This window comes from Pseudopipra pipra, chromosome 3 (assembly GCF_036250125.1).
Source record: "Pseudopipra pipra isolate bDixPip1 chromosome 3, bDixPip1.hap1, whole genome shotgun sequence".
NCBI lineage: Eukaryota > Metazoa > Chordata > Aves > Passeriformes > Pipridae > Pseudopipra > Pseudopipra pipra.
In genome coordinates this window covers 116752321-116779007 of record NC_087551.1, presented here as the reverse complement: position 1 = coordinate 116779007, position 26687 = coordinate 116752321, and the positions used below count along the sequence as shown (strand labels likewise).

The following is a 26687-nucleotide window of genomic DNA, read 5'->3' as shown; positions in this document are numbered from 1 at the left end:
AGGGGGCGCTCTGCGGGCCGGGCCGGGAAGGACCGTGAGGAGGCGGGGCCGACCCGTGCGACAGCCAATGGGAGCACGATAACGAGCCGCCAGCGCCGCTGATTGGTTGGTGTTCTCGGCAGAGCGCATATAATGCGCCAGGTGGGCACGAGCCCCTCACTGGGGAAGGGGTAGGTCTGGCACCGGCCCCCGGGAGGCCGCGCGGCTTCAGCCGGTACCGAGTCCCCTGTTCCCCCGAAGGAGCTACAAGGCGGCTCGAAGCCAGCGGCAACCCGTGTAGGCCGTCCCGAGGCGGAGCGGGCCGCGGTGCCGCTCTGGCTGCCTCTCTATGGTCCGCGCTTCCGGCGGCCGCGCTTCCGGCCGCGCGACTTCCGGTCGCCGCCCGCCGGTGCGAGGTCCTGCCGCCCCCGCGCTCCGCCCGCGCCCCCCGGTCCGGTCCGGGCCGGTCGCCGCCGACCGAGGCCGTCGCGGCCGCAATGGGCGCCTACTTGTCGCAGCCCAACACGGTGAAGAGCTCCGGGGACGGCGCCGGGCTCGGGCCGCGCCCGCTGCACTTCGGGTTTAGCGCCATGCAGGGATGGCGCGTCTCCATGGAGGTGAGGGGCTGAGGGCGCCGGGGCTGGCGGGGCGGCGGCATTCGCCCCCAGCCCTCGTCGGGGTCCTGCGCCGACAGGCCCCGACGGCGAGGGGGTCCGGGAACTGCCGAGGGCGAGGGAGGGATTCTGCCTCTACTGGTGCCGCCCCAGCCTTCCCCGAATGTCCTACGGCAGCCGCGTGTCCTGGCTCCCACCGGGAGAGACCCCCCGGTTCGCGGGGGCACGTGCGGCTGGAGAAATTCCCGCGAGCAATGACGAATTCAGGGTAAAAAGCCGAGGTAAAAAGCCGAGGGAAGGAGCGTTTAGTGCTTGGGGCAAAGCGCGGAGCGAAAGCAAGGGGGAAATCCTGAGGGAAAATGTCTGAGTTTCTCTCCTGAAATGAAATGTGAGTGTCTTGCTGTGCTCCTTCTCTGTTTTTATCTATTTCTAGGAAGATTTGTAGGAGGAGTTCTGCTGGTTGCTCTCAGTCTCCTGCAGCCAGTCCTGGCTTTGCTGGGCTCAGTGTGGGCAGATGAGTTACCCCAGGCCCACACCTGGTTGAGGATCCAGGCGTGTGCCCGCACTCCCCCGTGCAGGAGCTGCCCTGTGAAGCTGCTGGTTGGTGTGAGGGCAGAGTGGGGCTGCTGGCCCTGCAGGGCTGTGGGCCTCACACCCTCTGGGAGTACCAGTAATGTGCTGGCTCGTTTTCCCTTCTGGGCAGCCAGCACACAGCTGAATTCAGGAAGAATTAACCCTGGCCTCTGGAGCCCCCCAAGTCTCACCTCTCAGTGTCTGGTTCGTGGCTCTGTGGCTGCTGGGAGGGTGTCCCATTCAGGCTGTCAGGGGTTTGTGAGCCTGTTGTCAGACACTTCACCACTGCTGGAGTGGGGCAGCAGTACAGGTGACAGACCACTGACCAGGTGTTTCCTCCCTTCTGCATGTGAAACCCTGAGCTCTGGTTCTCAGGGTAGAAGGTGCAGAATTGGTGCTTGTGCTCTTGAGAGACACTTAGAGTAGGTGTGTGCTGAGCAGGCTGACAGTGTCTGAGCTGGTCCCTCCCAGTGACCCTGCAGGGGGCAACTGGGACATTCCTGGAGCACTGGGATGTAATCTCAAAGGTGATTAGTGCGTGTGCAAGCAGCTGAACATGGGCAGGGCTCCGGCATCCCCGTGCCTGGAGCTGCAGCGTGGTCAGGAGCCAGCCTGGGACGAGGTTCTGACCTCACTCACTCCAGGGCTGTCACGAGTACCTGTGCAGAGGCTGGACGAGGGCCTGGGCTGCAGCTGTGGGTTTTGCACTACCCAACATCCCTGACTTATCTCTGCTGGCAGAGGCAGTGCTGAGGCCCTTAGAGTGGTTTAGCTGAGCTGTCCCAAAAAAGAGCAGATGGCAGGAGCTGAACACACACCGCTGAGCAGTCCTGTTTCGGTCTCTTGCATTGCAGTGCTCTGTGCTCCACTCTCTGTCATGTCTTGGTTTGTGTTTTTTCCTTTTCTTCACATTTATTTACACTTTTGCTTTTCTACAAGGCTTGCAGAAAGTTATGAGCAAATGTTTGTGCATAAGACTCTGGTTCTGTGTGTCAGTGAAGGCAGCCGGAGTGTGCAGGTGGTAGGGCACAAGCATTTTGGGTGGCATAAACTGTGTAAAGGAGCTTTTTTTGCCTCTTAGGTTTTAGGAACTGCCAAGTGAGGTGGGTATACAGGGCCCTGAAGAAATACTGTAACTTAATCCGGAGAGGTTGCTTTAGGATTAAGGAAGTGTTTGGGGCAGATGAGAGACTCAAAGGATAACTTAGTTTTAACTCATTTGCTCATTTCAACCGGATTGGATGTTTGATGTTTCAAACACACTGTTTTGCATCAGTACTGCAGTAACCACCCAGGTGGCTGGGGAGACCCAGAATCCCACCTGGCTGGACAGCAGAGAGCTGGCTTTGGGAACTTCTGTGAGCTCTTGCTCGCCCTGAAGTGCACGAGGTCACGGTCACTCAGTTGCTGCAGTGAGCTGGCTGGGGCTGGAGGCTGGGCTGGAGGCTGGTAACTACCAGCACACATTGGGCTCAGTGCTCAGGGGCGTTGGCAGTGCCAGGGCCTGGCTGTGCCCCACGTGCAGAGCCACCAGCAGCTGTGCTTGGAGCGGGGCAGATGGGCAGGGCCGAGCTCCTGTGCTACACACGGGGTTCGCTCAGGGCCGGGGCTGCTGCAGGGGGGGCAGTGAGGGGACAGGGCAGGCTGCAGGGGGGTCAGTGAGGGGACAGGGCAGGGCAGGCTGCAGGGGGGTCAGTGAGGGGACAGGGCAGGGCAGGCTGCAGGGGGGTCAGTGAGGGGACAGGGCAGGCTGCAGGGGGGTCAGTGAGGGGACAGGGCAGGGCAGGCTGCAGGGGGGTCAGTGAGGGGACAGGGCAGGGCAGGCTGCAGGGGGGTCAGTGAGGGGACAGGGCAGGGCAGGCTGCAGGGGGGTCAGTGAGGGGACAGGGCAGGGCAGGCTGCAGGGAGGGCTCAGTGAGGGGACAGGGCAGGCTGCAGGGGGGGGCAGTGAGGGGACAGGGCAGGGCAGGCTGTAAGGGGGGGGTCAGTGAGGGGACAGGGCAGGGCAGACTGCAGGGAGGGCTCAGTGAGGGGACAGGGCAGGGCAGGCTGCAGGGGGGTCAGTGAGGGGACAGGGCAGGACAGGCTGCAGTGGGGGCTCAGCAAGGGCAGCACAGACCGTTTTTGGTGCCAGTGCTGGGTTTCCTACCCAGCAGCATTTGCATTTCTTTAATTACACCACTGTTTGGTCACCTGGGACTCATCCCAGTTACTGTGCTGTGGGTTTGCTGTCTCACTGGCTTCTATGGATGCTCAGAAAAGTGAGTATGAAAATGCTGGTTCTCGGTTTATCCTTGTTTTCTTTTGTGCTCTCTCCAGTGAGCTCTGGGGAAATTTCCTGCATTCCCATTCAGAGTAATTTTTTCATTTTGAACTCAGATTGTCACTTGCCTGTTCAGACACTTTTCATCCCGGTGCCAGCAATCCATTGCACGGAATGCTGCGTGCACCCAGCAGGGAATAGAGTTCTCTTTTTACAAGACTGTGGGACTCTAGAGGGCGAGGAGCCCTTATCCAAGGAGTCCTGTGTGAAAAACGAGAAGAGTTCAGTGGTTGCTGGGCTGTGATTGAGTGTAGCTCAGCGTGTGTGTGGCTTTTGGGATATGGAGGGCAGTATGGACACATTCAGAGATTTAAGCCAGATGTTGGAGTGAGCAGTGTTTTGGGGCAGCTGTAGCACATTTAAGGTGATGAACCATGGCAAAGATCACATTGCTGAACATATCACAGGATGGTTCCTGAACACGAGGGTGTGGGGAGGTGGTGGGTGAGGGTTGGACTTGAAGGAATGTCATGAGATGAGCTGGGCAAGGGGAAGGCTTAGTAGGAAAGGTTCAGCCTGTCTGTCTGTTCTGGGCTCTGCATTGAAATAGCCAAGGTGGGATTGCTTACCTGTAGGTGAAGAGGTCAAGCACCTCTTCTGACTGTAAAATCGGGGTGCTGCCTCCCTCAAAGCCAGCTGTTCCAGAGAGACCTTGTGGGGAGAAGAGCTAAGCAATGTGTGTGGCTCATGTGTGGTTGACCTTTTGTGCTGGAGCATGTCCAGAGATGGTAACGGGGCTGGGGAAGGGTCTGGAGCACAAGCCTGATGAGGAGCTCCTGGGGGGCTCAGCCTGGAGAAAAGGAGGCTCAGGGGGGACCTTCTTGCTCTCTGCAACTCCCTGGTAGGAGGGGGGAGCCAAGGGGGATCGGGCTCTGCTCCCAGGGAACAAGGGACAGAATGAGAGGGAGTGGCCTCAAGCTGTGCCAGGGGAGGGTCAGGTTAGATAATGGGAACAATTTCTTTGTGGAAAGGTTTGTCTGCCTCTGGCACTGGCTGCCCAGGGCAGTGGTGGAGTCTCCATTCCTGGAGGGATTTAAAAGCCATGTGGATGTGGCACCTGGGGACATGTGACAGCACCGTGGCCTTGACAGTGCTGGGGGAATGTTGGACTCAATGGTCTCAGAGGGCTTTTCCAACCCAAACAAATCTGTGGTTCTATGGTTTTCTGTGGGTCTAATGCAATCCTTGTCATTGCAGACCTTTGCTCTCTCTTTCAGGATGCCCACAACTGCATTCCTGAGCTGGACAGTGAAACAGCCATGTTCTCCGTCTACGATGGACACGGAGGTAACTGTGCTCTCTCCTGCCCTTCAGTGTGACCCCTCTGGGCTGTCCCTGCCTGCTGGGGCAGCCATCCATCTCTAGGAATCCTGCTCCTTCCTGGGAAGCGTTTTCTTTGATAGAGATCGTCAGGGGAGGTTCTGAATGTTTCTTAGGGGTCCTAGAAGGAAGGTCAGGGTCTGATCTGAAATTGAAATCAGATTTGCATTCCATCCTCTGACTTTGGCTGTTTTCATGGTGGATAAGCTGGAGAGTCACAGAAAGAAAGGTGGTAAGAAAAACCACCTGAGATGGGATCAGAGGTCTGAATGTAGGCAGTGTGTTCTGGTGGTTGCCACAGGAAAAAGTGGAAATCAGAACAGGAAGATCCATTCCCTGCTGTACCTGCCCAGCTCCCACTCCCCAGGTAAGGGTTCCCTGAGCTGGAAGTTGCAGCCTTTCCATCCTGCACACATGTTGGAGCCTTCTCGATGAACTGTCTCTTCATGAATTTGTTTAATTGCATTTTAAACAGGTTTCTATGTTTGGTGATTGTTTGCATTGTGCATTTTGTATAGAATTATTTGAAAAAGATATGATTAAATCTGCTGCCTGATAATTTCACTGCAATATCTCTGACACGTATGAGGAATGAGTGAGTAATCACTCCGTAAGCACTTTTCACTTTTACTATTTTGGACTTCAGATCCTTTCTTTCAGTTGGAGAAACCCTGGGCTTGTCTCTGCTCATACAGCTGAATATTGCTATTAAATATTTTTGCTAATGTTACAGAATTCCTTCTGCCAATATCACATAAAAGCACAAGATCCTGTTGTTAAATCTTGCAAATTATTTTAGTTTTGATCATCCTTAGTGATCCATTACGTTTTAATAACCTCTTTCTACAATTTATGTAGATGTTGGTCAACATATTTCTTCAAGGAGCTCTCCCAGTGGCCCTCCTCCATTCTGGAAACTGCTCCTGTCCAACCTCGCTGCTTTTCCCATGGCAGCAGTATGGGAAACATTTGATGATTTATTTGAAAGCCTTTTGAAAATCTGTATGGAGTAGATGAACTAAACTGCCTGTTTCCTCCTGCTCATTTGCTCTGAAACACACTGGCCAGTTAGTGACTATCCCTGCTGTGTATGTGTCCCTGAGTATTTAAAAGCTGTGTGTGTTACAGTTTGTCCTGTTTGCTGTGTTCCCCAGCTCTGCTGCTCTGGAGTGCTGTGAGCCCAGTTCCCTACTCTGAGGCACCTCAACGTATTTTTGGGGTGGTCTGTCTGCTTCTCGTTTCTCTGATAGGAAGCAGATTTCAGTGGAAGGTTACACAGTGTTGTTCATTATTTCCACTTGCCTTCAGACCTGAGATATCCTAAATTGCCAATTTGCAAATTACAGACCTTTTTTTGCAGTAGTCCGTACTAAAAAGCTCAGCCTGAGTAGGCTGCTGGCGAGTAGCTCTTCCAGAGATGCTGTCTCAGCTGTAGAATGTATTTAATGCTCTTAAAGTATTTTCCTCCTGAACTTCATCTTAGAGTGTGCAGAGATTCGAGTGGAGCAGTCACTGATGTCCTGGAGAGTATGTTTGAGAGCATGGGGATGATGGGCTGGTGCTGAGAGGCAGAGAGTGACAATGAAACGGGATGTGGGGGTTCAGCAGCTACTCACCTCAGTGCAGCAATTCAGAAACCGTCTGGATATGTCAGTCAAAAATAAAGATAAGGAGCATCTACCATAAACAGGTCAAGAATGAATAGTATCAAACCATCTGTTCTCCTCTGAGCTCAGTATGTTGTTTTTTCAGCTGCCAAGAAGGTCTATTCCACGTGTGGGGTTTTAGAGAGACTGTGGACACTCGTGACATTCCTGTTAGTGTAGGACGTGAAGTGGTGTGTTTGGGGATTTTAAATACAGCAGGAAAGATTCAAGATAGACATTGGGAAAAGGCATGGAATGGCAAAGCACAGGCATGGCTTTCTAACTCATAGTTTAGGTTTCTAGTGGTTGAATCTCTACAGCTCTTCCTGGACAAACCTTATCAGGAAAGATATGGATGTAGTTGAACCTGACTCTGAAGAACAGCTTTTGCCCATCTCTACTATTGTATGAGTTTATTGATGCATTAGTTATTTAGTTTGAAACAATTTCTCAGGTCTCTCCCATGTAGGAGTTAGTTTTTTGGGTGGGAACCTTGCTAAGCTTTATTAGCTGCCAGTGCAAAAACTGAATTTAGCTTCTCTTATATACCTTGCTTATCTCTCAGCATGAAACTCTCCAGTAAGCTTCCTGCTTCGAATGGGTTGGGAAAAGTTTTTATTATTGTGTTCTTTGAAAAAAGGGTGGGTTTGAGGGTTTTTTTCCTATTAACTTTTTCCATTTCACTCATCAGTTTTTCTCTTACGTTTCCCCACTGTGGGCAAGCCTTCTAGTGTTTGAAAGATGCTGCTGGGTTGGTTTTTTGCCTTCCTCTGCTTCCTTTTTATGTGCCCTGGCCTCTCTTCCCTCCAGATCCTGGAGAATGATATTTGGGCACTCTGCCCCTTCAGTGGGGTTTCTGATCATTCCCTGTCACTGTCTCCTTGTGCTTTAGCCTTTTAGCTCTTCCTTTTAATAACTGTCTTTGTTGACACTTATCTTTGCATTGCTTGTCTGTCTTGGGCTTTATTTCTCTCTCTTTGCTATTTTCCATTTTGCTATTTTTTTAAATAATTATTGCTATTATTACTGTTTTAATGTCCTCTGAACTCAAGGGTTTCCTCCCTTTTGCCCTTCCAATCCTCTCTGCCATACCACAAGGAGAGGTGGGTGGGCAAGTGGCCGGGCAGTGCTTAGTTGCCATCTGGGGTTAAACCATGAGAGTCCTTTCTTGGCACCCACTGTGGGTCTGGAAGGGTTGGAGCTAATAAGGGATTGAGCAGAGCATGTTAGAGGGGATTTATAGCTGTTAGCAGGTGCAGGTCACCACAGTGGTTCAGCTGTTCCTGCTATCAGTTTACCTGACCCACGCTGGGATCTTTTTTGTGCTGTACCTGCTAAAGTCTGCTGTTGGCTCCTGCCTGTTGCTGGGCTCTGCAGTGATTAGTGGTGTTTGCCTGGGAGATCTGTTATTCAAACACTGACCTTGGGCCTAATCTGGCATTTGGGCTCTGCACTGAGGCCATCGCTGTCCTTCAGGTCTCGTCTCATGGAGACAATTAACAATTATTTACCTTCCTCCAAAAGGTTTTTGTGGAGGAAACAGAATGGCCAGGGCCTCACCACCTTCACAGGCAAGGCTTTCTTCCTAATATCCCATTTAGCCCTCCCCTCTGTCGGTGTGAAGCCATTCACCCTTGTCCTGTCGCTCCAGGCCCTTGTCACAGATCCTTTGCAGAGTTCCCAGGTCAAACCCAGTCTCTCTGTTCCCTGGTCTGTACCATGGGATGTTTGCAGCGCTGTGTGGCAGCAGCCGTTTGCTGTTTCTGTTCTCTGTCAATGGCCATTTGATCCCTTTTCCGCAGGCACACTGGAAAAGTCCCCTGTCTGCTGTTTCTTTCTTTCTCCCAAATCTCCCCGTGTCTCCAGTCCCCACTGTGTTCCCTCTGCCTCTCCCTTTGCTGAGCTGATGGCTGCTGCTGCTTTGCCCTCAACTCCCCTGCTCCCCATTCCTTCACAGAGCCTTGCTCCTGCCTGCATAACTTCTCACCATGCCCAGCTGCCTGCACAGCCTCTGTTGGGCTGGGAGAAGGGCAGGGAGTTGGGATATGCAGGGCTGGTCCATCCTGTGAAAAACCATCTGTGTGAAAACTGTCCTTTGGCCCGACGGAAAGGAGCACACGTGGCTCTGGCTGTACCCACGTCCCCAGGGAAGCCCCAGGTGCAGGGAGGCTCTGGAGTGCTGTGTCCAGCTACCCACACTGCTGCTGCTTTGCCTTGTGACAGGGAATGGCTGGTCCAGCACAGCCTCAAGGGTGCCCCTGGACCCTGTGGCAGGACCTGCAGCCTGCCCCGCTCCCCTCCCTCCTGTGCTGTCATTTCATTTGTTTCTCAGTTTCTAGCTCTTAACTTTTGTTTCTCGTGAATGTGAGCCAGGTTCCTGTGTCCTACATTGTTCTTTGCCTCATATAAAAACCTCAATCTGATCTCTTACACTACTCTTTCTGGTCCCCGTTCAAGATGAAATAGAGAAATTCATGATCCCTCACTGTTTACTCTTTCCCCTCTCTTAATAGCACCTCCATGATCACAACAAATGCCTCCATGCCCTGTTCTGTATGTGACAGCATTAATTACTGAGCTGTAGAGGGAATTCTGGCTTTTAAAAATCTCTCAGCTGCTCTAGGGTGGGCACTTGGCTTGAGTTGTTGTTCCTCAGTCCCAGTTTATCCCTTGTGCTCTTGGCATGGTGCTCCTGCCAGCTGCTGTTTGTTGTGCCGTGAACACACACACACCCCTTCCTGTACCAGGGTGGCTGCCCCACCTTCTGAAAGGCTCATCTCAAGCTGTGGGATCCCATTGCTGTTGGTGTGGAACACACACTAGAGCACAGAGCACTTTTTATATGCTCGTTGCATGTTGAGAATGATCTGAGAGAGCCTACGTTAATCAAAAGCTTCCCTTTTCTTCTGCTTGCACTGACATGTGAAAATAGAGGTGTCCAGGTAGCCTGGGCCTAAAGAGTCAGTCTGAATATCACACTGGGCCTAAGCTCGCTCTTGGGAAGCTCACAGCATTGACCACACCTGGTGGTTTGGAGCTCACTGGGGTTTGCCAGGGCCATCAGCAAATCCTGCTGCTCTGGGGTGCTGCCCCTGGGAAGGTGTGAGTGGGACCCCCAGAGTCAACTGCTGTGTCACCATTCTGTGTCTGGGGCAGCTCTGGTTTGTGTCCTGGGATTTGCTTCCAGAGTTCAGTTGCTCAAGAGCATGCTGTATGTGGGAGGATCAGCCTCTTTAAATGGTTTCTGCTCTTTTTCAGGAGAAGAAGTTGCCCTGTACTGCGCCAAGTACCTCCCTGAGATCATCAAAGATCAGAAGGCCTACAAGGAAGGCAAATTACAAAAGGTAAGGAGCCAATTCTGCCCTGGAATGAGAGCACCAACGCGGGGGAAAGCCCTGGTGTCAGTACCCAGTGCCTCTGTGCAGGTCGTCCAGGGAGGCAATGGAGGCTCCATCCTTGGAGCTGTTCAGAATGTGTCTGAATATGGTCCTGGGCAATCAGCTCTGGGCGTCCCTGCTGGAGCAGGGGGCTGGAGCAGGAGAGTCCCAGAGGTCCCTGCCAGCTGCAGCCATGCTGTGATTCTGTATGGTGTGCATGCTGGAAGAGACAGGATTGCACAGCATGGCAATGCCTCTGTAGGGAAGTGGAGGCTGCCCACTCACGTCTGTTCACATGCAGGCCCTGGAAGATGCATTCTTGGCCATTGATGCCAAGCTCACCACCGAGGAGGTGATTAAGGAGCTCTCCCAAATGGCCGGGCGGCCCCAAGATGATGAAGATGAGAAAGAGAAAGTTGCTGATGAAGATGATGGTAAGTAAGTCAGCTGCCACCGAGCATACAAGGCTGCAGCTGCAGGACAAGGACCAAGAGCAGCAGGGCCAGGTCTCCTTTGGCACAATGTTTTCTGTCCCAGTTTCTCAGTTAAGTTTTGGCTGAGCTGAGCTGCCACACCTCAGCACTCTGTGGCTTTGGGCTGGTGCTGGGGGAGTCCAGATCCGTTTGGGAGCTTAATGCTATGGATAACAAACCAGCTTGTCACCATTTTCCATAGGCCTTCCTCCACAGGGTGCAGGGTTGCAGGATGTGTCAGGAACTCTGAGATGGGAAGTGGGCTGAGTTGTGGAAGGGAAATAATGTGGTGTGCAGCACTCTGCTCTCCCAGGCTGGTGGCAGCAGGTAGGACTGAAGTAGATTCTGGTCTCTTCACAAAAAAGCAAGTGTTCCACCAGCAAGTGGTTGCCAGCCCCCAGAGCCAGACAGGAGGTGGTTCCTGGGGTGGAATTCTGTGCTGTTCTTGCTGAGTACCTTGTGACCAGTCTTGAGGCAGATGTAAGGCAGTACTGTCACTGTGAACACTGTCGGTCTGGAAACACTGAGTTAGTTTGTTGAACGTCATTCTCCAGCTGACAGGGATGAAGTAGGTGGTTGGTTGGGTTTTCTTTCTTTTTGTCCTGTGTTTTCAGGAGCATTTGGGATGTGGGTGTGCGTTTTCCTTTTGGGATTAAATAGCAAAGCAAACTATAACTAAGGGGATGTCAGTAGGGAAGTGGTGGTCATTGGCTTATGGTTTAGGGAAGGTCATCCCATTTTCTGCCTAGTCCCACTTGGGAGATGCTGTGGTCACTGCCCAAAGCTGTGCTCCCACCTGTTGCACCTGTCCAGGTGACTGCTGGTGGAGATCCCCGCAGTGTTTCAGGCCCATGGAGCAACTACTCTCTTCTTGTCCTGCAGCATTACTGACCAAACCTGCTCATGGAAGCGGCGAGTCTGCTTGCCCACAGCTCCCCAGGAGCCTGTGCTCAGGAAAGCAAGGCTCTACTCCCAGCCATGCAGCTGATGTGAAGGCTCTGTGCTGCTGTCAGTCAGCCAGGGAGCACTGGGGCTGGGGCACTGGGGGGACTGTCAGGCTGTGCCGTGGTCAGAGCTGTGGCCCTGCCATTTCCATCCTGCTCACCTGCAGCACCTGGGATGGCATGGGCCTGACTGCGTGCTCACAGTGAGCCTGGGGAGCACTGCTGGAACTCTGCAGCAGCAGCCTTAGCCAGGGCAGCTCATCACTGGACCCAGCATGGTGGGTATCCTGCTCTCTGAGCCTCTCTGTCCTCACCTCCTCTCCTTTCCATTTGCAGTGGATAACGAGGAAGCTGCTCTTCTGCACGAAGAAGCCACAATGACCATTGAGGAGCTTCTCACACGTTATGGACAAAACTGCACCAAGAACCTCAAAGCCAAGTCTGTAGCTGCAGCTGGGGATAACACTGCGGAGGGGACAGGCAAGCAGCATGATGGGGAGTCAAATATGAATGGAGAGGCTGACCCAGGGGAACTTCCTGACCACAAGGAGAGGAAGAACGGGAAGCCAGATGAAGAAATCACGGGTATTTCCTCCACCTCAGACAAAGCCAGCGCTGGAGGCAACAGCCCTGCTCTGCAGAAGCCTGAACTAGGCAAAGGTGACGAGGCCGTCACCTCTTCTACTGGGGAGGCCGGGCCCTCCTGCTCCTCCACGGGAAAGCCCCAGCGCACAACCAAATCCAAATTTTTTGAGGACAGTGAGGATGAGTCAGATGAGGTTGAGGAAGAGGAGGAAGACAGTGAGGTAGGAAACAGCACTGGGACAGAATGGCCTTCTGGCTGGGCAGAATGCATTGCTTACGGTGGTACTTGAGAAGAGCCCCTGGCTCATCCTAGGTGTGTCCTAGGAGCAGGTGTTTCAGACTGATCCTTTGAGGCCATCCCATGGGAATGTTTGGGATTGTTGAGCTAACCCTGAAGGACACACACTCTCATCCTGCAGCGGCCATAGCCAACAGCCCTGGGTCCTGCTGCATGCACCATCCCTTCATCCACTGCTGTAGTGACACCAGCTGCTCTGGTTGTAGCCATCAGGTGTGGGGGACATGTGCCAGGTCACCTCACACCTCTGGGGGAACTGACCATCAGTCCCCAGGATGGAGGGACCAGCAGGGGAGAGGGCACTGAGTGTCCTGTGTGAGTCCTGTGGTATCACTCCTTTCTTGTAGGAGTGCAGTGAGGATGAGGATGGTTACAGCAGCGAAGAAGCAGAGAATGAAGATGATGAAGATGACACTGAAGAATTAGAGGAGGATGAGGATGAAGAGGAGGAAATGTTGTTACCAGGCATGGAGGGGAAAGAGGAGGTACACCCTGTTCTTGTGTTCTGCAGTGTAGTGTGGAGCCAGGGGCACTTGGGAGACTCAGTAAGGGGTTGTTCCTGCTCAGGTGCTCTCCTGGGGGTGAGAGAGCTGCCAACAGCCTGGGTTTGTGCAAAGGCTGAGGGATGGGCCTGGATCTGGGCAGAAGGCTGAGGTAGACGAGGCTGATCCTGCTTCTGGGCGTGGGTTATGTGGAAATGCTGTGGGGCTGGTGTGGAGGGAGAGCAAGGGGCAGGAGCAGACGGGCTCCACTGGCACTGCCGCTCCAGGGCACAGCATTGCTCCTCGCCAGGGCAGGGCTGCGGCTCCTCAGCCCCTGCAGTGCAGGCAGGTGGGCCAGGAACCCAGAGGTCATGGAAAGGGGACATGGCTTCCAAGGTGGCAATTTCTCCCTTTGGGGAGATGGCCTGGCTTGCAGTGACAATCTGCTTGAGCTGGGCTGGGGCTGGAATCAGCATGTTAGAGCAGGGAATATGGCAGGACATGTGGAACACCAGGCAGTCCTGACCCACTGAGCTGCATGAAGCTGAAATGGAGTTGTTGCCTGATCCTGCCCCTCAGTGAACACCTCCCTGGTGTTTCACACTCCCTTAGGCTTTCTCCATCACTCTGTGTGTGCTCATGGGGCGAGATGCAGCACCCTGGGGTCTGGGACACAGCTGAGGCTGGCTCCCCTAGTGACCTGACGTGGAGCCCTAGAGAAAGGAATCTCACCAAAATCCCGTGTCTTGCAGCCCGGCTCAGACAGCGGGACCACAGCTGTGGTGGCGCTGATCCGGGGCAAGCAGCTGATCGTGGCCAACGCCGGGGACTCGCGCTGCGTCGTGTCGGAGGGCGGCAAGGCCGTCGACATGTCGTACGACCACAAGCCGGAGGATGAGGTGGAGCTGGCCAGGATAAAGAACGCCGGCGGCAAGGTCACCATGGACGGGAGGGTGAACGGCGGCCTCAACCTCTCCAGGGCCATCGGTGAGCAGGAGGGGGGTGCTGGCAGGCCTGGCCTCAGACAGCTGTGCTGCCAGCACTGCCAGCCACCGAGGTTAGAGAACAGTTTTTAACCAGATGAGTAGAGCCTGTTCTTTATTTGATGGGAGATTTCAGTCTAATTGGAGAAAATGGCCATGAAGCAGTTGGACACCAGTGGAAAGCAGCACCTAGCACCTCCCAGGCTGTTGTGCCAGTAGCTGGGTTATCAAAAACCAGCTCATGTAAACTGTCCCAAAACCACACTGCTGCCTTTGGAAACAGGACTTCTCCTGCTCTCTGTCTGTTGAGGGACCTTGGTGTGTTGCTTCCTGGTAGTTTGAACCCACTTGGTCATCTGTACTTCTGCAGAAGGACCCAAACCATTGAAATCATTATCCTAGGGTAAAGAGATAAAAACATCTTTAGGATAGAGACAAGGAGTTTGTTTATCTAGGGAGACACTGACATTCCCACCTGCTATTTTGTGGTGGCCCTGGAAGTCCCTTTGTAGGCTCTGATTCCTGATAAACTGCTAGCTGGAGCTGAGGATCAGTTTTCTCAAGTGAGCTTTGAATCATAGAATGAACCCTGGAATGGTTTGAATGGGATGGAACTTAAAGATCATCTTGTTCCAACCCCCGCTGCCATGGGCAGTGACACCTTGCACTAGACCAGGTTGCTCCAAGTGCCATCCAGCCTGGCCCAGAACACTTCCAGGGCTGGGGCAGCCACAGCCTCTCCAGAGGTGACAGGTACTGTTGGGCTGGTGTTGCCCCAGGAGGTGGGGAAGCAGCACTTGATTTGGGGTGAGGAGAGGCTGAGCTGGCCAAGGCCCCTCTTCCCTGGACTAGCCAGAGCTGACACTTGGAACCTCCGGTAGTTCTCTGCCTCGTGGCCCACAGCTTGATCCCAGGCTGTGGGAGCACTGGCTGGATCCCACTGGGACCTTGTTGTGGGGCAGTGCTGCTCCCTGTGCAGGGCAGGCAGCACTGCCCATGCCCAGACATCCTCCTGCCCACCACAGGGGATCACTTCTACAAGCGGAACAAGAACCTCCCTCCAGAAGAGCAGATGATCTCTGCCTTGCCTGACATCAAAGTGCTGACAATAAATGATGACCACGACTTCATGGTCATTGCCTGTGATGGAATCTGGTGAGTGGTGAGGGAGCTGTTGTGCCTCTGGGGTATCGCTTCTCTGGTCTTTCTCTGGAGCTGGGCCTGGGGAAGGCCTGTGGGACACTGCCATGTGTGCTCCCTTCGCCTGCTCTTCTGACCTCTCTGCTCTGCAGGAATGTGATGAGCAGCCAGGAAGTGGTGGATTTCATCCAGTCCAAGATCACTCAAAAGGATGAGAACGGAGTCCTGCGGCCGCTCTCCTCCATCGTAGAAGAGGTAAAATCCGGAGTTCTGCTGTCCCTGCAGCAGCACAGCATCTCTGTGTCCCAGCTCAGGACCTGGCTCTGCCCTCCTGCTCCCTCACATGGGCTCATTCAGCACTCAGGGGGTCTGCAGCTCATGGGCTGCGATGGGCAGGAGCAGAAACACCTCTGCAATGAGACCCAGTTCCCTGGGCACCCAGGCCTGTGTCTGACCTCAGGGGTGCTGTCCAGCCCAAGGAGTTGCTGCCCACATTCAGAAACCTGGGGCTGCTGAGGCCATTTCTGTCCCTTCTCTGGTGGGAACAGCATTTAACTCATCCCACATAGCCCTGGCCTGGCAGCCACTGTTAGGCGTTGGAATGGGCCCAGTGCCTCGGAGTGGTCCCAGTGTGTGTCTGCTCTCTGCTGACTCACTCTTTCCCTCCCCAGCTGCTGGATCAGTGCTTGGCTCCAGACACCTCAGGAGATGGCACCGGCTGCGATAACATGACCTGCATCATCATCAGCTTCAAACCCCGTAACACACACCCACCTGCTGAGAGTGGGAAGCGGAAACTGGGGGAGGTGGTGGCACCGGTGGAGGAGAACGGCGGGGACAGCACCAAGAAGGCCAAGCTGGAGTAGCGGGGCCCGCCCAGGGACTGGGCTGTGCTCACCAGACTCTCGTTTCTTACCCATGCTGAACTCAAGACTCCAAGTCTTGTCCTTTTTTTAGCCTTAGTAGAGGCCTTGTTTGTCCATGTCCTGGTCGGGGGGTGGGGGTGGGTCTGGTTAGCGAGGGCATGTCGCACTGTTCATCCGTAACCATTCCAAAGCGGGAGCGAGGACGGAGCTGCGCGGGAGCGCCACGGCGCAGAGCCCGTGGTGAGGAGGAGGAGGAGGATGTCCCCCCATTGTCTCCATGTGGTTGTTGCCATTTCTGTGCCTGTGAATTTCTGTTCGGAGGGAAGAACTTTTTCACTGTTGAGGTTTTTTTAATCTGCACCCGATTATTTAAGGCCCTTTCTGTTTTTATTTGTGAAACAATCTGGTGGCGGTGCTGAGGCCACGCCGTGTTCGGTTGTACACTTTCAATCAATACTTTTTTCAAACTAAAAGACTGGAAAACACAGCTATGCTCCTGGTCCTTGGTTCTTTCCTGGAAGGGGATATGAGAAAGGTAGGGTGGGAAGGACATTTTTCCCTGGGGTCTTGGAGCACTGCAGGGCTTTGGCCTGTGGCTCCCAGTTCCCCCAGGATGGCTCTGCTGAGGATTCTCAGAGCAGATACGAGTCTCTGGAGACAGTCTGTGTCTGCTGAAGGAATGGAGGCACCAGTCACTCTCCTGAGCTCACCTGCCCTCAGCAGGCAGCACCCATCGAGCTGCACCTTTTGACAAGGTGCAGCAAGGGGCACCTCCCCGATGCACAGCTTGTACAAGGTGTGTCGATACCTGTGGCTGCTCCTGCAGGAGTGAAGTCCCTGGGCTGTAAAACACTGATGGAAAGGTGGGCTCTCCCTGTGCAGCAGAAAGAGCCACAGACTTGGCAAACTGCTGGAAAAGAAGAGCATCTGTGGTGAGCTGTTATTTCTTCTTTTACATGCAACTGGTCCCTCGCTGTCTGTTTCCTACACTTGCTCTTCCCCCCAGTCCCTCCTTCCTGCGCAGCCCAGAGCAGTCCCACCTGCCCTGGGATCCCACAGGGAGCCACAAGCCCTGTGGGCAGCAGCTTGTTGCTGCTGGGGAGTCTCCCACTGCTCCCCTGGTCCTCAGGGGCTCTGACCATCCTAAGGGCCCTCCCTGCACAGCTCCTGGGATCCTATGCTCCTCCATGTGAGCTCCCCCATGTGAGCTCCCATGACAGAATCTGCCAGGCAGTCGTAGCAGAACTCTAGAGTCTGTTCCCTGAGCAGCTGCAGCAGGTTAATGCAAACACCTGCAGCTCTAGGGGCCTTTGATGTGGCACAGGATCCACCACAGAGGGCAAGATTAGATGGGATGTTGGGAAGAAATTGTTCCCTGTGAGGATGGTGAGGCCATTGGCAGTTTGCCCAGAGAAGCTGTGGCTGCCCCATCCCTGGAAGTGTCCAAGGCCAGGTTGGACAGGGCTTGGAGAAACCTGGGATAGTGGAAGGTGTCACTGCCCATGGCAGGAGGGCAGAGATGAGCTTTAAGGTCCCTTCCAACCCAAACCCTTCTGTCATTCTGTGACTGCCCAACTTTGAGCAGTAAAATGTCCAGAAGCAGCTTTTTCCCCCGAGGATGCTGCAGTGGAGTCAGAGTGGCCAGAGGCAGGACCCCACTGCCTGAGACTGTGCACCCCATGTGGCCCAGGGTCCCCACCCACAGCCTGTGGCATTACCCCACTGTGCCACAGGAGACAGATGGACTCTTGGAAAGCAGCTTTATTTCCCAGTGGTGCCTCTGGGGAGGGGGCAGTTGGGGCTGGCGCAGCAGTGCAGGATGTGGTCCACATCCACCCAGGACCCAGCTCTTGGGGCTGGGAGTGCCCGCAGAGGGGGACTGGCTCTGCCACAGGAGGGCATCGGGCTTGTGTGTGGATTAAGGCTCTTCCCCTCAGCCCTCTCACTCCACGGGGACACCCACAGAACTACCCCTGTCACTGGTGGCTCCCAGGGAGTCCCCAGAGAGACTCTGCCCAGACAGGGCGCTGCTCAGGCTCTGCTGCCGGGCAGGACGCGGCACCGCTTCGACCGACACCTCCACCTCGATGGTGACGCCTTCCCTGTGGACAGACACCAGCCTGAGGGCAGGGGCCCGGAGGGGGACATCACCTGTCCCTGTGCAGCACGGCGGGCGCGAGGGCGGCTGTTCCCAAGGGATGTGTCAGCCCCCAGCACGGCTCCCTGCTCTGCTCACCTGTCGGAGGTGTCCTGGCCCTCGCTCAGCATGCTCCCTGCCAGTGCCACCGTGCTGGCCGACTGGCTGTCCCACGCCAGCCCGGGGCGCTGGCTGCGGCTGCTGCTGGGGAGGGAGGCCGTGGGGTCTGGGGCTCCGTCCTCCCCTGGCCTGGGGCTGGGGTTTGGGCTGGGCAGCACCGACCACAGCTCATTCACTGCAGGAGGAAGACAGCGCTGAGCACCCTGTTCCCAAGGACTGCTCCCTGCCAGAGCAGGGAGGGCACAGGCCAGGGCCAGGCATGGGACTCACGCTTGGCCAGGTTCTCCAGCTCTACCACACCAATGTCTCCAGGTGTGCGGCCACCCCCACAGCCCCAGCGGCTCCGGCACAGCGACAGCACCACGGTCCCGTACACGTAGGTGAGCATCAGGGGCACACCAACACCTTTGGGTGGACAGGTAGTCACTGCCCCAGTGCCCCTGGTCCCAGACATCCCCTGAGGCCACTCCCCAGCCCCACTGCCCAGCGCAGGGCAGTGCCCTCGGCCCCAGCCTGCACTCACCCACGGTGATGGCTGTTATGATGGGGGACACAAAGAGAGAGAGAAGGACGCTGATGGTGACAGAGAGGCACTGCTGGCACCCTGACAGGCTGCTCCGCCGGCTCTGGCCCAGCACCTGCAGAAGAAGACAGGTGAAGGGCTCTACAAAGACCTCACGGCCTCTTCCCAGCCTAGCAGAGCTCCAGTCACAACCACAGCCACCTGGACACTCCTCCCTCTCCTCAGGGACAGGCAGCCATGACTGCCCTGCCACCACAGCTCAGGTGTCCTTGCAAACCCCCCCCAGGACCCCAGACCTCTTTTCCATTTCACCCACCCCGAACCCCACTCCCCAGGCTGAGCACACCCACACTGGCAGAGAGTGCTGGGGGGAAGCGGAGGGTCCTGGCAAGGAGGGGTTGTGGCCAGTCAGGGGTGGCACAGGGACATGCTGAGGGGGGTCAGGGGTGGCACAGGGATGTGCTGTGGGCACTCAGGGGTGGCACAGGGACATGCTGAGGGCAGTCAGAGATGTGCTATGGGCAGCGGGGAGCACTGCAGGTCTGTCCTGGCCAGGGGCCATGGGCTGCCAGGCTCAGCAGGGAGCAGGGCCACAGGGACTCCTAGACCTCCTGCCAGTACCTTCCTACCCATGTAGATGGGGATCCCAATGGTAATGACAGGGACAGCAACGCCCGCGACGAGGGAGATGACCATGGGTGCACCCAGCACCATGCCCAGCTGCCACAGGATCCTCCGGGTCCGCGACCACCGCCTCTTCCCCCAGAAAGTACAGCCAGAGGGGCTGTGGGGACAGAGCAGGGCTGGGCCAAGGCAGAGACCAGCACAGCCCAACCCTGTGCTGGGGGACACCCATGGGCCCATCGGGGAGCAGACAGCCAGGTTCCCCCAACCCTGAGCTCCAGCTGCCTCCTGGGAATGCCAACAGCTGGCCCCAGCCCTGCCAGACCGAGTGGCACAGACCACGCTGCTCCCCCCAGCCAGCCCCAAACCTGGGGCCAGGCCTGGCTGCCCCCATCCCAGCCCCCAGGCTCCTGTCAGGGCCCCCAGCTGGGCCAGCCCCCATGGCCCCACGCTGACCTCAGGAAGTGCACGTCGGAGATCTCCCGCAGGCAGAGCCAGCAGAAGAGGCACCCGCAGACCGTGCAGTTCATGCGGTTGCAGCTCCCGTCGTTGATCTTCATGATGAAGGCGCTGCAGCGCGGACAGAGCTTGATGTCCTCAGCCTCAGCTGGGGGGGAGATGAGACAGGATGGGGGAGCAGGATGGGACACACCCTGTCCCAGGCTCCCCAAGTCCCACGAGTGCCAGAGTGCCACACCCCAGCCCGACTGGCACAAGGGCTACAAGCCTGAGGCAGCCAGCAGCCCCGGCTCCAGCAGACCCGCAGGCAGGAGGCACAGAGGCACCCCACTGTGCCACACCCCAGCCCTGCTGCTCCCATCCTGTGCCAGGGCCTCACCGTGGGCTGAGTCCTCAGGTTGGGCCGGCTGTGCTGTGGGGGTGGCCAGGCCAGGGGCCAGTGGTGCTGGCACACAGGGGCCATCGGGGTGCCAGGGCTGCCGGCAGTGGTAGCAGAACTCGGTGCCACAGCCCTCGCGCCCACAGGTGAGGCGGGGACACTCGGCACAGCCGTGGGCGAGGACAGCATAGCTGGGGGGAGAGGGCAGTCAGAGCTGGCACAGCCGGGCTGGGCAGCGGCAGGTCCCATCCCCGTGCTGAGCTGGAGCCGTAGCCCCGGCTCAGGGGCTCACAGGGCCCTCACCAGCACGGACTGCGGCGCAGCCCGCCCGGTCCAGCACCCACAGCCCTGCGGCTCACGAGCTGCCCGACGCAGCCAAGGGCACCAGCCCTGGCAGACAGGCTCTGGGGCCGGACAGGAACCGGACACATCCCTGCGCAGCCCAGCCCCACGCGGGACCGAGCGACGAGCGACCGAGCCTGGGAAGGGCTCACGGGACGCCGATGCCGCGGGCCCACGCCGCCCCTCCGCTGCCGCCCCCGCCGGGCCCGGCGATACCTGCAGTCGGGCGCGGGGCACCACCGAGTGCCGGGGTCGGCCACCAGCAGCCGCCGCAGCAGGAACTCCTCGTACTTGTCGCGGAGGGCGGGCTCGGGCAGCAGCCGGCGCACGTCGGCGGCGGGGAGCGCGGCGGGGCAGTGCGGGCACGACACCAGCACGCGGCTCTCGCTGACGGCCAGGCGCAGGTACTGCTCCAGGCAGGCCCGGCACGAGCGGTGGGCGCAGCAGGCCAGCGTGGGAAAGGCCTCGGGGGGCTGGGGCAGCAGGCACAGGGGACACTCCTCCAGCACCCGGCCCTCGCCCGGGGGCAGCGCCACGCGCGTCTCCTCAGCTCCCTCCGGCTCTGGCTCCGGCTCCGGCTCTGGCTCCGGCTCCGGCAGCGTCTCCCCCCTCACGGCCTGTGGCTTCCGTCCGAAGCAGCCCAGGAGCCAGCGGGGCCCGGGCACACGCGGGGGCCGCTCCATGGTGGCCCTCAGAGCGGCCGCCGGCTGCTGTCGGGCTACGGAGGGCAGCGGGGAGGTGCCGGCCCCGGCGTGGCCCCCATGGCCCGGCTCCTACTCGGGCCTCCCCACAGGTAGCGGCGGAACCATCCTCGGCTGCAGTCGATGCCGCTCAGCCTGCGGAGGAACCACTCCTGAGGGCGAGGCCCTGGGAACGGGCCCTCACCACCCACGGGACCCCGACAGTGCCCTGCCGACAGGCCCCGGGCCTGTCCTGCCCCATCCTGTCTCCTTCAGTTCAGCACCAAAGTCCAGAGGCACAGGACTCCCAAATCCACGGGGTGGGGAGGACAGCAGTGCCACTGTGACAGCCAGCTCCCGCACGGGCAGTGACACACACCCCTTCCCGTCCCGGGGCTCTTCCCCAGCGTGAGACATGGCTGAAGCACCGACTTTCCCCTGGAGTGTCAAGGGACCCAAGACCCAGTTCAATGACCAGGAACCAGGTGATTCCAGCAGGGAGCCGAGCCCGTTTTCCCTTACTTAGAGCTCGGAGTCCATGGCCACACCACAACCCCTCCGCCAGCAGTGCCCGTCCCTCCCCTCGCTCCTTCCTCCTCTACACCCCAAAGCTGCCCCCTGCCCTCCCCACCTGGGCAGCATCGCTGCGTCCCACCGCCTCCTCGGCGTGCCCGCGGCAGCTCAGGCAGAGGCGCAAGCGCCGCCACGGGAAGAGGGAGGGACCAGTGACCTCGGGGGAGACCAAGGAGTCCGATCACACCCGCCCCGCTGGCCCGAGTGCGGGGCTGCTCCACCTCTCCCCAGGGGATACAGCGCTGCCCGGGGACCGGGCGAGGGCAGAGCTCGGGGAAACCGGGCTGAAACGGGAATTAAGTGGTGGAGGAGAGCGGGAGGCCGGCCGAGGCTGTACCTGTCAGCGGGGAATCATAGCTGGCGGCACGGCACGGCCACGGCTCCCCCGGGACGGCCACGGACCGACACATCCAGCGCCCCCGGGACCTGCAAAGCGCCCCAGCAGTCCGTGAGGGGGCCGAGCCGCGGCTCACACAGCCGGGGCCAGTGCTGCGGGCGCGGACCGGGCACAGCCCCGGGGCGCGGCCGGGCTGCGCCTCCGGCGCCGGTCGGAGCACGGCGGGACCGGGCAACCAGCGGCCCTTCGCCGCACGGGGCGGAATACAAAGCGCCGGGTGAGCCGCTCTGACCTCGCGGGGACACTGGCACGGGACTCACCGGGCTCTGCGCTCGGCGGCCAGCAAGGGGGGGGAGCCGCAGCCGCCCCGGAGGGGCACAGAGACCGTCACCGCCCGACCCGGGCCCGGAGGCGCCCCCGCCTCCCGCCGCCCGGAAGGGGCGGAGCAGCCGCTGTCCCGCCCCGCCCCGATCCCCGCCCCCCCGGGCCCCGCCCGGCTGTCCCGCGGCCCGGCCGGCCCGGCGCGGTGCGGTGCCGGTGCCGGTGCCGCTCATGCCGCGGCCGCCGGGACGGACGGGGACGGGGGGCGGTGGCGGCCCCGCGCACGCGCACGCCCGGCTTCCGGGTCGCGCGGCCGCTTCCGGCTCCGCCCCGCGCGCCCGGGGAAGCGGAAGCGGAAGTGTCCGGTCGAGGCGGGGCGGCGGCGGCCGCCCCGGGCTGGCGGGGGCGGCTGGCGGGCCGCGGGCGGGCGGGCGGCGGGGCCGGGCCGGCGCCGGGGCCCGCCACGATGCCCCGGCGGAAGCAGAGCCACCCGCAGCCGGTGAAGGGTGAGTGCGCGGCGGGCCCGGGGGGCGGCGGCGGCCCGGCGGGGACCCGCGGCGTTCGGGGCGCTGCAGCGGACGCCGAGGACGGCACCGAGGAGACGGCGGGAGCGGCGCTGGTGCTGTCCGGGGACCTGCTGCTGGGCCGTGGCCCGGCCTCCGAGAAGGGACCGCCAGGTGCGTGCGGCCCCCGCGGAGACGCGGCCCCGCTCCGGCAGCGCCGCCGGCGGGGATGCGGCCCGGCCACACCGGCCCCGCGCTCGGCGCATCCGGCAGCGCTCGCCCTGGCGGGGGCCCGCCCGCTGCGGACTCCCGGCCTCGCTTCCTCTACCGCGGGACGAGGCCCGGCCCCCGGGTGGGCTCTGCCCGCCCGGCACCGACCCCCGAGCGCTCCCTGCCGGAAAGGGTCCCGGGCATGGCGTGTCCCCGCGGCCGCTCTGGGGCCAGGCTCCTTCCAGATCCGCCCCCCCGCCCAGCTCCGGGCTCGGCTCTGCTGCCCACCCGGGAGCCGGGCCCGGCCGCAGCGTCCCGCCCTGCCGCCCCCCTCAGCGCTGTGTGGGGCGCGGGGCGCTCCCAGCCCCGAGACCCCCGGCCCGGTGCCCCGGGCTCGGGGCAGCCCCGGCCGAGGCAGCCGGAGGAGCGAGTGCTCCTCAGCTCCATGGAGCTGCCTCACAGGGACCGGCAGGAGCCTCACTCCTTGCCCCTGGCAGTGAGTGACATGGGGACAGAAGGGCGAGAGAAGGGGGCACGGCCTGCCTGGCCCCGCGGCTGTCCCGTCGCTGCCCCGAGGGCTGAGCCCTGCTCCCTGTGCTCGGTGGCCGTGCTGAGCTCCAGCACCGCTGCTGGGGCTCAGGCCCAGCTGCCTGGCAGATGTGGCTGTGCTTCCCTGTGCTGGGACAGCCGTTCAGCTGCTCTAGAGGTGGGAGTTGCCAGGGCCCAAAGCCGTTGGGAATCCCTGTCCTCCCACTCAGCCCCAGCCGGGAGCAGGACCGGGACCTCGGGGCCCGCAGGATGGACAGACTGTCCCACCTGGGCAGCACTGACACGGCTGCTTGGGAAGGTGCTCCAGGGATGCTGTGGCACTGCTGGGCAGAGGTGGCAGGGGGCCCCTTGGTGTGGGACTGAGCTGAAGGGACAGGGGAGCCCTTGGCAAAGAGCTTGAGGTAGGGCCAAGGGTTCCCTGGCAGGATGCCCTGTTTTGGGGTTGTGCTCCAGGCAGTGCTTGTGGAAGGGTCCCAGAGGCTGGAGGGGCCACCCCCTTCCACAGCATGGGTCAGCCTGATCCCTCTGCCTGCCTGGGGCTCTGGGAGCTTGACCCAGCAGGGTGGGCAGCAGCGAGGGGACAGCCCAGGCCGCTTTCCAGGTCACAGGCAGCTGCTGGGTTTGACAGGCCCCAGGGCCGCAGGTCAGGAACAGGACAGGGTCAGCAGGACACGGCTTGTGGCTGGTAGTGGTGAGGCTTGGGCTGCATGTTCCTGCCTCTCCAGCCCTGAGCACTAGCCTGGGGGTACATCTGGGGCACAGGGGCTGCAGGAGGATGAGTCTGTGCCCAGCTGGGAAGTGCCCCCTGAGAGCCTGGCACAGCCTTTCCCCCCACTGCCATGGGACAGCAGTGCTGTGTGGGGCTGGGGAAGGCACTGCTTGCAGGATGGAGGGGGCTGGTGTTGGAGCCCCGTGGTGTCAGCCATGGGAGCGTGACCAGCTGCTGACCACGGGGCTGGGGCAGTGGCACAGCGAGGGGGGCACGGAGCAGCTTTATGGGCACCCAGCTCTCCTACCTGGGCTGGGCTGCACCTGCCACCTTCCCAACCGCCAGGCCCAGCAGTGCCAGTGGGTGTCTGATCCACCACTATCCCCTTGCCCTTTCTGGTGCCAGGGTCTTGGCCAGCCATGCAGAAGTGTCAGGGTTTCCTGAGGTGCCCAGGACAAGCCCTCAGCAGGGTATTGGGGCAGGCTGTGGCCATGGGGCTTCTCACTGCAGTGCACAGTGTGGTGGGCTCCCTCTGGGTGCCACAGGGTAGGTACAGCTGCCCAGACCCTTATGGGACCGGGGGCACAGGTGGAGGGGCTTTTCCCAGGCCAGCCTGGCTGACAGTGCCCTGTCCCCACGGTGTTCTCAGCAGACACGCTGGTGGGGAAGATCGCCATCCCGGCGTACGCCCTGAGCGACGACGACTGCTCCTCCGGGTACCAGCAGCTGAGTGTGGAGAGCGACCCCGAGGAGGGGGGCGAGCCCGGCCCCGCCGCCCTGCCCTGCCGCCAGTGCGGGCTGCAGCTGGCTGCCAGCCTGGGGCAGAGCTGCCTGCAGTGCGCCGGCGCCGAGGGCGGCCGCAGCCAGCGCATCGTCTACTCCTGCCAGCTCTGCCCCTTCGCCTCCCACTACTCCAGCCACCTCAAGCGCCACATGAAGACACACAACGGGGAGAAGCCCTTTGCCTGCCCGCAGTGTGCCTACGCCTCCGCCCAGCTGGTGAACCTGACGCGGCACCTGCGCACGCACACCGGGGAGAAGCCGTACCGCTGCACGTGCTGCAGCTTTGCCTGCAGCAGCCTGGGCAACCTCAAACGCCACGAGCGGGTCCACAGCCAGGACAAGCCCTTCCAGTGCGCTGCCTGTGACTACCGCTGCAGCCAGAGCCGCAACCTGAAGCGGCACATGCTCAGCCACCGCCTGCCCGAGAGCGACGGACCGCACCGGGGGGACAAGGACCCAGGTAAAGGTGGAGAGGTGTGGGGATGGGGGGAGAGCAGCTGGGAGGGCCCTGGGGCCAGGGCAGGGCGCTGGTCCTGCCGTTGACCTGATGCCATGTACTGCCAGGCTCACTGGGGCACCAGGGCTCCTCGCAGAGCCGATCCCCACTGGTGCTGTGCCACCCCGCTCACAGCCCTGTCTGTCTGTCCCACAGAGCCGCTGCTGCCGGAGCTGAGCCTGCACGTGGGCAGCGGCAGCGGCCCCTTCCTGCCCGGCTGTGCGCGGCTGCGGGGCGAGGAGGCGGCCGCGCTGCCCGAGCTGCTCTTCCCCTTCACGTGCCGCATGTGCGGGCTGGTGCTGGACGATGGGTTCGCGCAGGACGAGGGCCTGGCTGAGCAGGTCTGCGGGCGCTGCAGCCTGGCAGTGCTGGGCACCGAGCCGGGTGCCAGCCCCCGCAAGGGCGCTGGGGACAAGGGCTTCGCCTGCAGCCTCTGCCCCTTTGTCACCCACTACCCCAACCACTTGGCACGGCACATGAAGACGCACAGCGGGGAGAAGCCCTTTGCCTGCCCGCTCTGCCCCTACGCCTCTGCCCACCTGGACAACCTGAAGCGGCACCAGCGCGTGCACACGGGCGAGAAGCCCTACAAGTGCCAGCTCTGCGACTACGCCTGTGGCAACCTGGCCAACCTCAAGCGTCATGGGCGCATCCACTCAGGCGACAAGCCCTTCCAGTGCAGCCTCTGCAGCTACAGCTGCAACCAGAGCATGAACCTGAAGCGGCACATGCTGCGGCACACAGGCGAGAAGCCCTTCCAGTGCCGGGACTGCTCCTACACCACTGGCCACTGGGACAACTACAAGCGCCACCAGAAGATCCACGGCCACACGGCCGAGAGCTGGGTGAACCCGCGCAATGCCAAAGCCCTCCTGGCCCCCCCGGCCGTGGGCACGGCCCTGCCTTGAGACAGCACTTAGCCCAGTGGCAGGCCTGGGGTGCCTCGGCCCCTGCCCTCCCTGGGGGAGGGAGGACGGGCAGGAGACTCTGCAGGGGCTCAGGGCTGCCTTACGCCAGGGCCTCCAGCAGCCCTGTCCTGCCTGAGCAGGGCGAAGAGCAGGGTGAAGCCACGACCGGCAGCTCAGGCACCTGCCCCCACGGCAGCACTGCCATGCCCCCAGACACCCCACCTGCCTGCTCCTGCCTGCAGGAGCCTTTCTCTGCTGGGGTTTGGGGAAAGGGGGGGAGGGGAGGACAGGACTGGTTCCATGGCTGTTGCCATGCTGGTCGGTGTAATTTATATTGTGTATAAAAGCATTAAACAGTCACTTTTGTTATTTGCTCTTCTCCCTGGGGGCCTTGTTCTGCCACAGGGAAAGACAGCACAGGGCTGGCATGG

The 26687-nt window shown here is 59.8% G+C and overlaps 3 protein-coding genes and 1 long non-coding RNA gene across 5 annotated transcripts; 2 read left to right on the top strand and 2 right to left on the bottom strand.

Annotated features, from left to right (window-relative positions):
• Nucleotides 1-184: 184 nt before the first annotated feature.
• On the top strand, nt 185-16090 carry PPM1G (protein phosphatase, Mg2+/Mn2+ dependent 1G). Its single transcript, XM_064650863.1, has 10 exons — nt 185-596; nt 4707-4776; nt 9714-9799; nt 10134-10266; nt 11586-12055; nt 12480-12617; nt 13367-13601; nt 14623-14752; nt 14890-14992; nt 15409-16090. The coding sequence occupies exons 1-10, from the start codon at nt 477-479 to the stop codon at nt 15601-15603; spliced, it is 1680 nt and encodes a 559-aa protein (XP_064506933.1). The 5' UTR covers nt 185-476; the 3' UTR covers nt 15604-16090.
• On the bottom strand, nt 13696-17314 carry LOC135412279 (uncharacterized). The gene is made up of 2 exons (XR_010429548.1): nt 16412-17314; nt 13696-16274 (listed from the first exon to the last, which is right to left on the bottom strand). It is a non-coding gene; the product is annotated as an uncharacterized LOC135412279 (long non-coding RNA).
• A 32-nt stretch (nt 17315-17346) lies between these two features.
• On the bottom strand, nt 17347-22198 carry LOC135412272 (E3 ubiquitin-protein ligase RNF19B-like). 2 transcript variants are annotated; one of them, XM_064650867.1, is made up of 9 exons: nt 22098-22198; nt 20404-21023; nt 19846-20036; nt 19464-19614; nt 19005-19167; nt 18384-18498; nt 18131-18265; nt 17840-18035; nt 17347-17705 (listed from the first exon to the last, which is right to left on the bottom strand). In XM_064650867.1, exons 2-9 carry the CDS (start codon nt 20868-20870, stop codon nt 17546-17548), a joined length of 1578 nt encoding a protein of 525 aa, XP_064506937.1. In that variant the 5' UTR covers nt 20871-21023; nt 22098-22198; the 3' UTR covers nt 17347-17545. The 2 variants fall into 2 exon arrangements, with proteins under 2 accessions (XP_064506937.1, XP_064506936.1); XM_064650866.1 differs by lacking the exon at nt 22098-22198 and adding an exon at nt 21499-21586.
• Nucleotides 22199-22282: 84 nt separating this feature from the next.
• ZNF513 (zinc finger protein 513) lies at nt 22283-26625 on the top strand. The gene is given in 4 exon segments (XM_064650858.1): nt 22283-22548; nt 22550-22775; nt 24719-25312; nt 25505-26625. Coding segments are annotated over 4 exon segments (1791 nt in total). The 5' UTR covers nt 22283-22329; the 3' UTR covers nt 26257-26625.
• Nucleotides 26626-26687: the final 62 nt, after the last annotated feature.